The sequence below is a fragment of the Amphibalanus amphitrite genome, unplaced genomic scaffold, assembly GCF_019059575.1.
Source record: "Amphibalanus amphitrite isolate SeventyFive unplaced genomic scaffold, NRLGWU_Aamphi_draft 000046F_arrow, whole genome shotgun sequence".
Taxonomy (NCBI): Eukaryota; Metazoa; Arthropoda; class Thecostraca; order Balanomorpha; family Balanidae; genus Amphibalanus; species Amphibalanus amphitrite.
The window spans coordinates 1,432,896-1,446,677 of NW_024881542.1; the positions used below are offsets into that span (position 1 = coordinate 1,432,896).

The 13,782-nt window shown below is 59.5% G+C and overlaps 1 protein-coding gene across 4 annotated transcripts in view; it reads left to right on the plus strand.

Moving 5' to 3' along the window:
- The window catches only part of LOC122377539 (heterogeneous nuclear ribonucleoprotein K-like), a 50,065-nt gene extending 36,576 nt beyond the window's left edge, over window positions 1–13,489 (plus strand). For 2 of the 4 annotated variants that reach the window (XM_043357654.1, XM_043357657.1), the window contains 10 exons: window positions 335–432; window positions 2,839–2,895; window positions 3,390–3,433; window positions 4,112–4,184; window positions 4,607–4,720; window positions 5,581–5,709; window positions 6,087–6,271; window positions 6,840–7,005; window positions 7,339–7,508; window positions 13,232–13,489. In XM_043357654.1, the coding sequence (XP_043213589.1) occupies window positions 335–432; window positions 2,839–2,895; window positions 3,390–3,433; window positions 4,112–4,184; window positions 4,607–4,720; window positions 5,581–5,709; window positions 6,087–6,271; window positions 6,840–7,005; window positions 7,339–7,508; window positions 13,232–13,262 (1,067 nt within the window). In that variant the 3' untranslated portion in view covers window positions 13,263–13,489. Of the gene's footprint in view, window positions 1–334; window positions 433–2,838; window positions 2,896–3,389; window positions 3,434–4,111; window positions 4,185–4,606; window positions 4,721–5,580; window positions 5,710–6,086; window positions 6,320–6,839; window positions 7,006–7,338; window positions 7,509–13,231 lie in introns of all 4 variants that reach the window. The other 2 variants (XM_043357653.1, XM_043357655.1) reach the window with 1 other exon arrangement.
- Window positions 13,490–13,782: the final 293 nt, after the last annotated feature.

Here is a 13,782-nt window from a genome sequence, read left to right on the forward strand (position 1 = left end):
GCGTTTCGACTGTGAGACCGTGTTTCACAGCCCACCGACGCCAGCTTTATGAGTCGAGTGGTACCTACCCGGTCTTGTGGCGGCCGCCCGGTCCCTGTCGAGTCTGCGTGTGCTGTCCGCACTGGCGCACTACTCCGGCCCGGAGGATGGCGCCGTGTTCAGTCCCTGCCCGCTCCCGCTCGGTCTGTCAGTGCACCCCGTCCCGCTCCCGCTCGGTCTGTCAGTGCACCCCGTCCCGCTCCTCTCTCCCCCCACCGACCCCCAGCGACTCGGCGGGACCCTGCCACCGCCGTATTGATTGCGACGACTCTGACTCTCACCTCCTATCTGGCAGGCATGAAGCGAAACCTGGAGTCGGACGGCAGCACCATGAGCACAACCAAGCGGTACCGTCCGCAGGACATGTCGCTGCGTCTCCTCATCAGCAGCCGGGTGAGACCCAACAGACTCCCAAAGGGGACCGATCGGGCGTAACAGACTCCCAAAGGGGACAGGGCGGGCGTAACAGACTCCCAAAGGGACGGGTCGGGCGTAACAGACTCCCAAAAGGGGACCGGTAGGACACTGGGAAAGCGAGGTGACGCTTCAGAGAGAGGGAGAGTGGGAAGTGTAAAACATGAGAGTGTGAAACAAACACATCAGTTGATTAGGACACGTCCCAGAGAGCTTCGCGGAAATTCTGGGGAGAGCGGAGTGGCGAGGACTGACTGCGGCGGTGCCGGCCGCCGGGAGACAATAGTCAGAGACTGCGACCGGAGATCAGACGCCGATCGATAGTCGAGTGAGGGAGCCGCGCCAGAGGGGCTGGCAGAGGCGAAACGGAGCTGCAGACTGTCTCAGGATCAGCTGACGCCGTAGAAAAATGGCTGGATAAGGGACTGTTACACCTATGGAGAATCGCGATCGTTGCCTGTCTGAGTTAGAATCTGGTCACGACATTTCTCTGGTGGCGGTCTACCGTGGTGGGAACTGGTCATGGAGCGCCTCTGATCTATCTCGAGGGGTTTGTGGTGGCGTTTCTGGGAAGATCGGACCGAGCCCTGGGGAAATTTCCGGCGTTTCGCTGAGGAGACTCCTGAGACGGGTTCTGAGGCGATTTCCGAGGGCACTCTTCAACTGCCGACTGTCGATTAGGGCAACGCTTGATCGAGCTAAGCTAAAGAGTTCAAGCTCGCTTTTTTGCTAACTGCATATTGTAACACCGAAGATGAAGAATCATACTTGAGCTCTTTCATCGCTGGATGCCTCGCTACCGCCTATAAGCACCATCTTATCTACGATGTCCGCTATGTGGGCGCTGTAGTCAGCCGCGGAGAGCGTCGTCCACCACCGCTGGTTGGCGGGAGGGAGGACTCGGCGGCGCACTGCGGCCACCGGCCGACGAGCCCTGCCCCTGTCCATCAGGGCAGCGCTCGTGTCGCCGCCGCGGGGCAGCACGCGGTAGGCCGGCTGGGCGGCTGCCAGCGGCGACTCGCCGCCGACTCTTCGATGATCCGTCGCGGGTCCCCACTGGGAGGCCGGGACGGTGATCGGCGCTGCCATCTGGTGTTTCTGGGTCGTCTGCAGCCGTCACGAGCTGCCAGTGTCAGTCTGAAACTGCTCTGACGCCGGGCGTGTAAATCGCTGCTTTTGTGACCCCGGCTCCTGGCAGACGACTGGAAATGCCTCGTCAACGACAATGGCTGGCGCCGCCGTCACCTCAGCGGTGACGAGGAAGAGAAGGGAATCGCACTGACGTCGGGGAGTCTGTCAAGACTTAACTATGAGACGGAGCGTGAACAAGGAACTGGCTAGCGGCCAAGAATGCTAGTAACTTTCAATAAACTCCTCGTCTGTCGTCATGGGGCTCTACCGAGCAGCGTGACGCCTTCTGACGGCTTTGGGTGGTCGTTATCAGTTCGTTTGTTCCGTAGACCGCCCATCCCTGCTTAGTTGCGGGGTGCCGCACCCTGTTTGTCGGTCTGCGGAGCCGGGACTGCCAGAGGTTCGTCCGGGGGGGGGGGGGACGGCGCTGCTGCTGCTGCTCACACTGCTGGGTGTTCTGAGCGGGGTTCGTCTCTCCCTCGTCCCCGCTCTCGGTCGTCCCATCCTCCCTGGGGGTGGTGCCGACCGGCGGCGTCGGACCGCGCTGGGCGCGCCGCGCTGCCCTGCGACCGGTGGCCGAGCCATTTGTCGCCGGCGACACGTGATGGCCGGACGGCTGAGCGTCGTCTCTCGCCGTGCTCGTCGCTCTGCCGGCCCGCCCAGTGGCCACCCCGCCCCGCCGCCTCCGCGCGCAGGGTGATGGGATGTGGTGTCCCTTATCATCGCTCGTCTTCCCGCGTGTGCGGCACGATGGATGGATGGCCTTAGGTTGGTAGATTGTGTGCTGTTCTCTGGATGGATCAAATTTAGGACAAGAGTTTTCTCTAAAATGGCAAGGGTTTCGTTTTTCACCGTTACTGATTAACATTATTTTAGGGTCCAGCAATGTTTTTTTTTTTGTAGCTTCAACGTGTCATTTCTCGTCGTACCTACTGCTATTTGTTAGCGGCGTCCTGCTGCCGCGCCGTTGCGCGGACCACTAGCCTCTAGCTGTCTCTAGCGCTGACCGGGGTCTGTTGACGCTGACCGCTGCGCTGTCTCTGAAGCGGACCGCTAGCCACTCCGCTGTCTCTAGCACTGACCGGGGTCTGTTGACGCTGACCGCTGCGCTGTCTCTGAAGCGGACCGCTAGCCACTCCGCTGTCTCTAGCGCTGACCGGGGTCTGTTGACGCTGATCGCTGCGCTGTCTGTGGAGCGGACCTCTGGCCGCCCCGCTGTCTCTGTCCCTGACTGTTTGTGTGCGTTCGTTACAGGCTGCCGGATCTGTGATCGGGAAGGGCGGCTCCAACATTAACCGGCTGCGTGAGCAGGTGAGATCGGCCGCCGCGCCCGCCACGCCGCCGCGCTGATCTAGTCTGTCGACCGCGCGCCGCTCGTGGTAACGTAGCGTTCAGAGGAGACGTGGCGCGCTGTCGAGTTGCCGAGCCGCCTCTGCGGCCCGAGACGTGTCGCGCGCCCTGTTGGTCATGCTCGCCGGTGACTGCCGTCGATTGTCGGTGCCCGTGACTGCCATCGGTTGTCATTGTGTGTGTGTGATGCAATGCCGTCGTGTGTGATGTTTGCCTGTCGGCGCGGCGGCTGCTAGCCCCGCCCGGCACTAACGCTCTGCTTTTTCTCTCTCTCTCCCCATCTGTGCCCGCCCCCGACCCGGTTGGGCCCGCCCGTGTCGGCCGCCGCCCGCGCCGCGCCGCCCGCCGCTGCACCTGATGGCTGCGGCCCGCCCCCGGCCCCCGGCGGGGTGGTGTCCCGGGCCCTGCCCTGGCCTGGCCCCGGCCGTGTGACCACCACCGCCCCGGCCACACAGCACAGTGCCACAGTTTCAGTCCCCGACACACTGGGCCCGGAACGGTAACCGACAGTCCGTCTGTCGCCTAGCGCTCTACTCGTGTAACGTTAACGGCTGCTCGCTCGGAGCGCCGGCTGGCTCAGTTCTGGCGGCCGCCCTGGCCGGCCAGAGTAGGCAGCATGCGCGCCGACCGCCGGCCCGGGGATAACGTAACGCCTAATGGTCGCAGGCTGGCGGCTGAGAGCTTGCTACCGGCGGTCGCAATGAGCCTCTCTCGGGGATAAGTGGGTGTTCATAGCGCGGTGGCTAAGTAAGGGGTGTGCTTGCAGCGCTGCCAGCCGGGAAAGGACCGTTTCGTTGATGGTGTTGCCGTGCTCTATGTCGTTAGTCTTTTGGTTCATATGACTTTAAAAGCCAGTTATTTCTTCGAATTGTGATTCTGGTAGTACGCCCAGTCTACTTGCTCTCAGTACCTTCATATTTCCTAGTAATCTACTCAACAGGTGTTAGGTTTTGTAATTGTTTTGTTCAGTAATTACAGTAGTCTTACGTCCATGATTATTGTAGCCTTGGCTTATTTCTCAATTGTCCCATGGGCCACTGAGCCCGTTGTGCTCTTTCGGACACGGCTTTTCTGTAGTGTCCACTGCTGTGGTGGGGCCGTCGGACGGGCTCTGAGTTTGCCTGCGCTCCCGTGTGTGACCGCTGACCGGTGCCCCGCCGTGCCCCGCCGCCGGCAGTGTGGTCAACATTGGCGCCGACCGCGAGACCACGCTCAAAATCGTGGAGGAGCTGCTGCCCAACCTGGATGACGTGAGTGCGCGCCACCGGGACAGGAGGGCGCGCCGGGACAGCAGGAGGGGCCGGAGGTTACGCCGGGCCAGATGGCTGTCGGACGGTCCCGTCGGAGATGGCGATGAGGGTGGCGACATGGCGGTAGCTACTGTAAAACAGGCCGATGAGGCGCCGTCTGTTTTGTGGCTGTTAGTTGTAAAACTGTTACCAATAACGTGATGGGTATAAAATTTCGCTGGGTTCAATATGATGGTGTTTTTAATTGAGAAGAGTGTTTTGTTATGATAGACAAGTGTAGTGGCTTGTTCTTACCTGTGTGCATATGTACGCCATTTAGATCTACCGGATGTGCCTGCACAAGTACGTTAGCCATTCGCCGTGACCTGTGAGCGCGAGCCATTTGGCCTGCGGCTGTGACCGGTGACGGGCCGCCCCGACAGGTGCCGGGCCGCGACCCAGACGCGACCGACGGCGAGGTCCGCATCCTGGTGCACACCAGCCAGGCGGGAAGCATCATCGGCCGCTCCGGCTTCAAGATCAAGGAGCTGCGCGAGGTGGGTCCGCCGGCCGAGTGCCGGCGCCAGCCGGTCGGGGCCGAGTGCGGCGGGCCGGACGGCGTATTGATTTGGTGCCGCCTCTGCCTGGACGCGTCATTAATTAGCGCGTGTCGCGGCGTCGGCAAAGACTGGGCGTGTCCCCGTGGGTGGGGCGGGTGGTCCACAGTCGCACTGCCGGCTGCTCTGTGTGCTGGCAGGCCCCAGTTAGGGCACCTGGTTCCGGTCGGACGGAGTCCTCGACCCGTGTATGGTCTGGTAGGCCGCACTTCCTGTCGCGCGGCCCGCCGGCTGACCAGCCCAGCGGGCGGGGCGGCACCCTGGCCAGGGAACCACCTCGTCAGCGGCACTAATGCCCGGCCGCCGCCGTGTTGGGGCCGCTCTAACGATGTTGGAAATCGATTCCTGGTGGCGCCTCACCGGCTGCCGCCGCGCCGGGCCGTGGCCGCCGCGCCGGCAGCCGGTCCGCCCGGGATTGATGGCATTCCGATCGGTGACAAATGATCCCGTATGCCGAGTGATGGCGTGACCGGGCGACTATTAGCCCGTTGTGTTGGCATAGTCCCGCCGCGGGAGGCGCGGAACGACCGCGGCGGTCACAGGAGCTCGGCCAGTTTCCGAGGCCGCTGTTGTCGCATCACATTATCTTAGTACCCACTACTACCTAGAATGGCGCTCCAATGCGTAGCGTTCCATAAAGTGATTGGTCCATCTGACCGAGACCTTAGTTGATTCTGTGAAGTTATGTGTTGTCGTTAACAGTCGGTGCGTTCCGCTGTTCAGCCGTGCCTCTGCTCTGACTGCTGACGTCTGTGTGTGTGTGTGTGTGTGTGTGTGTGTGTGTGTGTTTGTGTCTGCAGGGCACCAACACGCAGATCAAGGTGTACACGGAGCCGTGTCCGCAGTCGTCGGACCGCGTCACGCAGATCTCTGGCCAGCGCACCAACGTGCTCGACTGTCTGAGCCGCATCCTCACCCTACTGGAGGAGGTGGGTCGCCCGGCCCGGCGGCACGGCCGCGGCGCTACGGGCCGCCGGCGGCACTGGGTCGTCTGCTGGTGTGGTGATTGTATAGCGCCACCTTGGATGGTGAATGTAGGCTCTGGTGCAGTACTTGTATAGGTGATATATTTAGATGTTTTGGTGCACCAAAAGCATTTTGCTCTTGTTTGTTTGATATGGTTCAGGGTTGGGTTAACCCGCTTGTCACTTTTATTCGAATATTGTGGGAGGACTGCATCAGCGATGGATTCAGAGTTTCTACACCACTGTGTGGTGAGCGGCGTTCTGGGCCGATCCCGTGACGATGCCGTATTTCAGCCTCAGGCGCAGTCTAACCCCCCCCCCCCCCCCCCCTCCTCTGGCAGAACCCGCCCAAGGGCCTGGTGAACCCGTACGACCCGGTCAACTACGACGAGGTGTACGCGGCCGAGTACGGGGGGTTCTCGGACGGCCGCGGCCGGACGGCGGCCCAGCAGGCGGCGCTGGGCCGCGGCGCCGCGCTGGCCGCCAGCCGCGCCGCCGCCATGTCGGCCATGGCCGCGTCTCGCGGGTACGCCACCGCCACCGGGCTGGCCGCCGCCGCCGCCGCCCGGCCAGGGTAGGTGCGGCCGGCCCGACCACACGGCGACACCCCCCGCCGCTCACGGACCAACCTTGGAAACTAGCCACCGAACAATTAGTACATCTCGAGTCTGCGGGGGATGCCGAATAGTGCTCCGTGAAGTGGATATGATTTGTGTGTGTCGGGCGGCGGCGACGGCAGCCGGAAGCGGGCCGGTCGGCTCCGACCCCTGCTGGACGGCCCCACAGAGGAAGATGGTGTATTCGCCAGCTGCGCCCGCCCGGTGTCTGTGTGCTCGTTATTGGGTGCAGCCGTTATCCTAAAATAAATCTCAATCACTTGAGATACCTTGAGAAACATGCGACACAACTTTTCCAGAATCTCGCTTAACTTTCGGAGACTCGGCAATCTATCGGAGAAGTTCAATTGAATCATCGGGTGAATGAATTGCAGTGTTCGGCTGCGAATCGTGTGGTGGCACGTTGAGCTGTCCGGTAGTGTGACCTCCCGTGTGACCTGTCTGTGACCAGAGTGACCGGGCGTGTGTGGCCGACAGGTACGCCGCCGGCACCGGCATGACCGGCATGGGCTACGGCGTGGCCGGCCAGATGAGCCAGATCCCGCCGGGCGGCATGGACTTCAGCTCGCCGGCGGCGGCGGCGGCCGGCGGCCTGGGCGCCGCCGCCGAGCTGCAGACGCAGCAGTTCTCCGTGCCCAAGGGCGTGAGTGTGGGCCTCGCCTCCGTCCCGGGGCCGGGGCGGCACGCTGTCCGCAGCGCGAAGGCGGTGCCGTCTGACACAAAATGAGAGCCATGACTCAAAATAACAGGTCCGCAACGTTCAAACACATTAGATGACTTGCGATGCTCGACAGAGCAACACAAAAGACTTGCGAGATAGGAACATGTATGCACGCTCCAAGTATTTGAAATATCTGTGGCCCGTCTGTGACCCTGTAGTCATGTGACTCGTCTGTGACCCGTCTGTGACCCGTCTGTGACCCGTCTGTGACTCTGACCCTGTGACCCGTCTGTGACCTCGGGATGCTGCCGACAGGCCGCCGGAGCCATCATCGGTAAGGGCGGCGCGCGCATCCGCAAGATCCGCGCCGACAGCCAGGCGCAGATCAACATCGACGACGTGAAGGAGGGCCAGGTGGAGCGCATCGTCACCATCACCGGCACGGCCGACCAGGTGCAGATGGCCCACTTCCTGCTGCAGAAATGGTGAGCCGCGGCGCCGGCACATGCCCACCGGGTGGACGGGAGTCGGCGGGGGGGGGGGATAGTACCACCGGGCAGGGGCGATGACAGCACCACACCAGGTGGCGTTCAGAGGGATGGATGGCCAATTGGCATGCGTGTGCAATACATCCTCCAGGCACTTCCTCTGTGCTGTGTACTCTAGGGTTGTTAAAAAACCCGAATTTTGGAAAAGTACATGGGCTCATGGCTCATGTGGTGCGGTATTCTTTTCTGAGTCCAATGATGCCATTTTTTCCGAAAAGTATTAACTGCTAGGTGCTCCTCAAACTGCTTAACCCGCGCCCCACTGGGGTCTGCGTATAACACGCCCTACTGGGGGGGGGGGGGGGGCTATTCATAGCCCCCCCTCCTAACTCCGAAACTACTGGGCCGATCGTCAAAATTCAAACGGCATCTGATAGCCCCGGAAAAACTGTCGAGCGAAACCTAATTTCATTGACCTCGAGGTCACCGATGACGTCACAGGTCAGGTCAAAGTAAAAATTATTAGCATTTTGGCTTGTTCACTTTTTGGGCTCTGGCCGCCGTCTTACAAGTCAGATCAGGCTCATTTTTTGTTCACACACTCGTGAACAGATGCTCTAGACACCCTGAGGGTACCAAACTTGTACTTTGATTTTCAGGTCAAGGTCAGGTCATCACAGGTCACGAAAATATTATATCATGTGTCGGTCACGTGACACATGTTTTATGGTCCATTTAGGCCAAAGATTTCGAATTTGATGTCGTCTGTGTCATTCGAGGTCATTTTGAGTCGAATTTAGCTTAGGTCAGGTCACTTTCAGGTCAAAAAAAGTCAAATTTTGAAGTTATAATTTTTCAACAAAAAAGGTGTCCATTAGATGCAGTTTGAGCTCAGAAACACGATGGTGCTATTTATATTGGCGTACGATGTCAAATACATGGTGAAAAATTGATTTGAAAATTAATAATTGTGAATTTTTTTGCAATAATGCGTATAACTTGGCCATTTTTGAAGATATTCAGCTAAAACTCGCTAGAGTTATTCATAATAACGCGTTATATCACATATATTCCGGTTTTTTCGAAAAGTCAAAAACTTTTTGAAAAAAATGTAAAAATGTAAATTTTGAATTTTATTATATAAAATTTTTGAAATTTTCAAAATTTTGAAAATCCGAGATAGCAGTTTGATAGCGCAGTTTATTCTGAGTCCTCCCATGCAAAGAAATTGGATCTAGCTTAAAAACTAAGCCCTTGGGAGCGATTGCCGTGGTTCAATGATTTGCGTCGAAATCGGCCGAACATGACGTCACTCTGACGTCATTTCCGGCCGACCTATGGTAGCTACGAAGTTCAAATTTTGACACAAGGTGTCCAATTGATGCAGCCGAAGGTCCTGAAAGTTTGGCGTCGATACGTCAAGCGGTTTGGAAGTTATTGCAGAAAAACGGGAGGGGGGCTATAAATAGCCCCCCCCCCCCCAGTGGGGCGCGGGTTAAAGAGGACCATGTTACGCCCGCCGACCGGCCGCTGTCAATACGGGCGAGGATTTGACGCCGCGCGCGGGCGGCAGCGCCTTATCGGCACCGCGCGCCACGACATCTGCCGGGCGGCCGGCTGGACGGTAGGAAGTTATAGATGCGTGGTCTTTATCACGCGATCGGGGTGTGCTATCCCATGTTTTCGGGGCGGAAAGTTTCAGTGCAGCATCGGTGCGTCTGCCGCGGTGGTCTGTGTCGATGGTACAAAAAAATAAGTCAAACAGAGCTCAGAAAAGACTGCATGATTCCGGGTAGTTGCCTCGAAACAACCCGTTTCAAGAATACAGCTGCCTTTTTAACGTACTGTATCACTTGTTAAATCTTCAAAAAGCAAGCTCTAAGCAGTAACAGACCTCTTTGCATTGCTGTTGACAATTTAAGTTGCTTTCGGACGTTGGCTCGCAGCCCCAATATGCTGCCGCGCAACTTTATTCCAACGGCGAAACAGCAACTTCGCGAGAATCGAAAATTTATGAAGAAGGTACAACAGGAACTGGCAAGGCTCCTGCATTGGTCTATCCGTCATGAGTGACACGCCGGGATAATGTGTCACGTCGGGGCAGAGCCGTGTTCTATGCCGGGTTTGGATTTGGGTCTTGTTCGGCATCGATGGGCACGGCCGCCCGGGCCGAGCTGCCGGCGCCGCTTCTGCTCGAAGGGTTGGATAAACGGCGCTTGATTTATATGAGTAGGTACTCCGGCTATTGTCTCTACTCATGTCTCACTTCGTCACACTGTCAGGGTGGCCACTCATTCCCGGATATGTTATGTTTTCTTTCGACCTGCTAATCTAAGTTAAACCTGGCGTCGATTCTGTTGCGTCAGCATTTGACATCATCGTATCTGCATAATGACATTGGTGACGCCCATGCTCGTCAAAGCCACCCCCAAACTTGGGCCGATGACTCAGTCGGGTCTCCACATTCTGTCCTTGTGCATTGCCAGGTCCTGCTGTACGTAAATCGTGAATTTTCGATTCTCGCGAAGTTGCCGTTTCGCCGTTAGATTAAAGTTGCGCGGCAGCATATTGGGGCTGCGAGCCACCGTCCAAAAGTAACGTAAACTGTCAACAGCAATGCAAAGAGGTGTGTTATTGCTCAGAGTCTGCTTTTTGAAGAATTAACAAATGATGCGGTACGTTAAGAAGGCAGCTGTATTCTTAAAACGGATTGTTTCGAGGCAACTACCCGGAATCATGCAGTCTTTTCTGAGCTCTGTTTGACTTATTTTTTGTACCATCGACACAGACCACCGCGGCAGACGCACCGATGCTGCACTGAAACTTTCCGCCCCGAAAACATGGGATAGCACACCCCGATCGCGTGATAAAGACCACGCATCTATAAGTTCCCACCGTCCAGCCGGCCGCCCGGCAGATGTCGTGGCGCGCGGTGCCGAAAAGGCGCTGCCGCCCGCGCGCGGCGTCAAATTCTCGCCCGTATTGACAGCGGCCGGTCGGCGGGCGTAACATGGTCCTCTTTAAGCCGTTTGAGGAGCACCTAGCAGTTAATACTTCTCGGAAAAAGGGCGTCATTGGACTCAGAAAAGAATAGCGCACCACATGAGCCATGAGCCCGGATACTTTTCCAAAATTTGGTTTTTTAACAACCCTACTGTGTACCCACGAAGCTGCGATAAACGCTGACTGGCGGGACGTCCCGGCTACCCCGTAACGTGCGGACTGGCGCGCCGGCCCCTAATTACTGCCCCTCGGTGGTGGCTGGGCACGGCCGCGACCACTAACCGCCTCTGCCGCCAACACCGCCCGGCCGTCTAACCGCCTCTGCCGCCAACACCGCCCGGCCGTCTAACCGCCTCTGCCGCCAACACCGCCCGGCCGTCTAACCGCCTCTGCCGCCAACACCGCCCGGCCGTCTAACCGCCTCTGCCGCCAACACCGCCCGGCCGTCTAACCGCCTCTGCCGCCAACACCGCCCGGCCGTCTAACCGCCTCTGCCGCCAACACCGCCCGGCCGTCTAACCGCCTCTGCCGCCAACACCGCCCGGCCGTCTAACCGCGTCTGCCGCCAACACCGCCCGGCCGTCTAACCGCGTCTGCCGCCAACACCGCCCGGCCGTCTAACCGCGTCTGCCGCTAACACCGCCCGGCCGTCTAACCGCGTCTGCCGCCAACACCGCCCGGCCGTCTAACCGCCTCTGCCGCCAACACCGCCCGGCCGTCTAACCGCGTCTGCCGCTAACACCGCCCGGCCGTCTAACCGCCTCTGCCGCCAACACCGCCCGGCCGTCTAACCGCGTCTGCCGCCAACACCGCCCGGCCGTCTAACCGCCTCTGCCGCCAACACCGCCCGGCCGTCTAACCGCGTCTGCCGCCAACACCGCCCGGCCGTCTAACCGCCTCTGCCGCCAACACCGCCCGGCCGTCTAACCGCGTCTGCCGCCAACACCGCCCGGCCGTCTAACCGCCTCTGCCGCCAACACCGCCCGGCCGTCTAACCGCGTCTGCCGCCAACACCGCCCGGCCGTCTAACCGCCTCTGCCGCCAACACCGCCCGGCTGTCTAACCGCGTCTGCCGCTAACACCGCCCGGCCGTCTAACCGCCTCTGCCGCCAACACCGCCCGGCCGTCTAACCGCCTCTGCCGCCAACACCGCCCGGCCGTCTAACCGCCTCTGCCGCCAACACCGCCCGGCCGTCTAACCGCGTCTGCCGCCAACACCGCCCGGCCGTCTAACCGCGTCTGCCGCCAACACCGCCCGGCCGTCTAACCGCCTCTGCCGCCAACACCGCCCGGCCGTCTAACCGCGTCTGCCGCTAACACCGCCCGGCCGTCTAACCGCCTCTGCCGCCAACACCGCCCGGCCGTCTAACCGCGTCTGCCGCCAACACCGCCCGGCCGTCTAACCGCCTCTGCCGCCAACACCGCCCGGCCGTCTAACCGCGTCTGCCGCTAACACCGCCCGGCCGTCTAACCGCCTCTGCCGCCAACACCGCCCGGCCGTCTAACCGCGTCTGCCGCCAACACCGCCCGGCCGTCTAACCGCCTCTGCCGCCAACACCGCCCGGCCGTCTAACCGCGTCTGCCGCCAACACCGCCCGGCCGTCTAACCGCCTCTGCCGCCAACACCGCCCGGCCGTCTAACCGCGTCTGCCGCCAACACCGCCCGGCCGTCTAACCGCCTCTGCCGCCAACACCGCCCGGCCGTCTAACCGCGTCTGCCGCTAACACCGCCCGGCCGTCTAACCGCGTCTGCCGCTGACACCGCCCAGCCGTCTGGAAGACTAGTGATTTTGTTGTTCGACCATGAGTAACAAGAAATCACTAATCTCCTACGGCTGGGCGGGCCATCCCCGTCCGACCTTTGGAGTGCGTCGGACGCCCGCCGAAAGGGCCTCCTCAGCGCTGGGACTGGTGCGCCGCAGACGGCTATCGTGTGGCGGCGATCGGACGACTTTTGACCGCCACCTCAGCACTTGTGTGCGATGATGCGGTAAACGATATCAGCGACTGATAGTTGCAGCTGGCTTAGAGTGTGCTTATTATTATTAACAAGGATTTAGCATGTAGGCTGCAAGATAGTGCCGAAGCTGATGTTTCATATGTATCAGTGTTTGGTATTGATGAAAGCGCGAGCGTGCTTGCTTGCATGGCCTTCTAACACTTTCCAGCGTGTTTTGCTTTTGGCAGTTTTCCATATACGAGTGTGGTCTTCTGAGGTCGTGATAAGAACCGACGTGTCGAGATATGTGGTAGATGATTATTATGCCTGACGCCTGTATCCTTTGATTCAGTGTGAATGTTTGCAGGGTTCAAGTGAGACTTAATGTGCTATCGAGAATGCATTTCATGTGGTAGATATACCTACTCAAGGAACTCGTGACATGTATGACACACCACGAAAGTGATAATGTGTCTGATCCCCACCTACGTATCTATATGATAGAAATGTATGACAAGATCGCCCAGCCCGCGCACAAATGATGTTGAAGTACTGTTCGACGTCGGCTACCGTTGCAATCTAAAGCTTTGATTGGCATTTCCTATAACAGTCGCTAAATCGCCCACTAATGACCACTTCAGCCGCCCCAGGCACCGTCCCCAGCCGCCCCTGACACCCTCCCCAGCCTCCCCGTACCCCTGGCACTCCCTGGCTGCCCCCGACGCCCTCCCCAGCCGCTCCTGAAAGCTGACACTCCTGCCGCCCCGTCTGCCGGCAGTGTGCGCGAGAACAGCGACGGCCAATACTGAGCGGAGCCGCGGCGAGCGGCCCGACACGCCGCCACCCGCACCAGAGACGAGCCAAGCATTCCTCGTGTGTCTCTGCGTGCGAGTGTGGCACCCTCATCCCCGGCGGCCAGCCGCTGCCCTCGCGGCCACGCCGCCTCATTGCATCGGTCAACAGTGAAGGAGAATCGATCCGGCTCGCATTTTGTAGTAAACCCGGCGCTTGCGAGAATACAAGTTTCCGAAACATATGTGCGGTGTTTGGTTGGCGTTTAGCCATGTGGGGGCGTTTCGTCTGTGCACTCGGCCGGGGTTTCGATGCTCTGTTCGGGAACTGATAGTGTGAGCCGCTCACAGCGTGCAGGACTTTCCCCGTGAAGCACCTGCCTACAGTGGCCGATAGCCCCCGCCTCAAGCTGGCTGATAGAGGGCCAATCTACCCCCGGCAAACACTCGAACAGCACTTTCTTCCTGGCTCAGTGGCCGACTATCTAGGCCCCGTTTCAATGTAGTGTGCTGTACCTAGCGTCGTGCCGTGAAACAG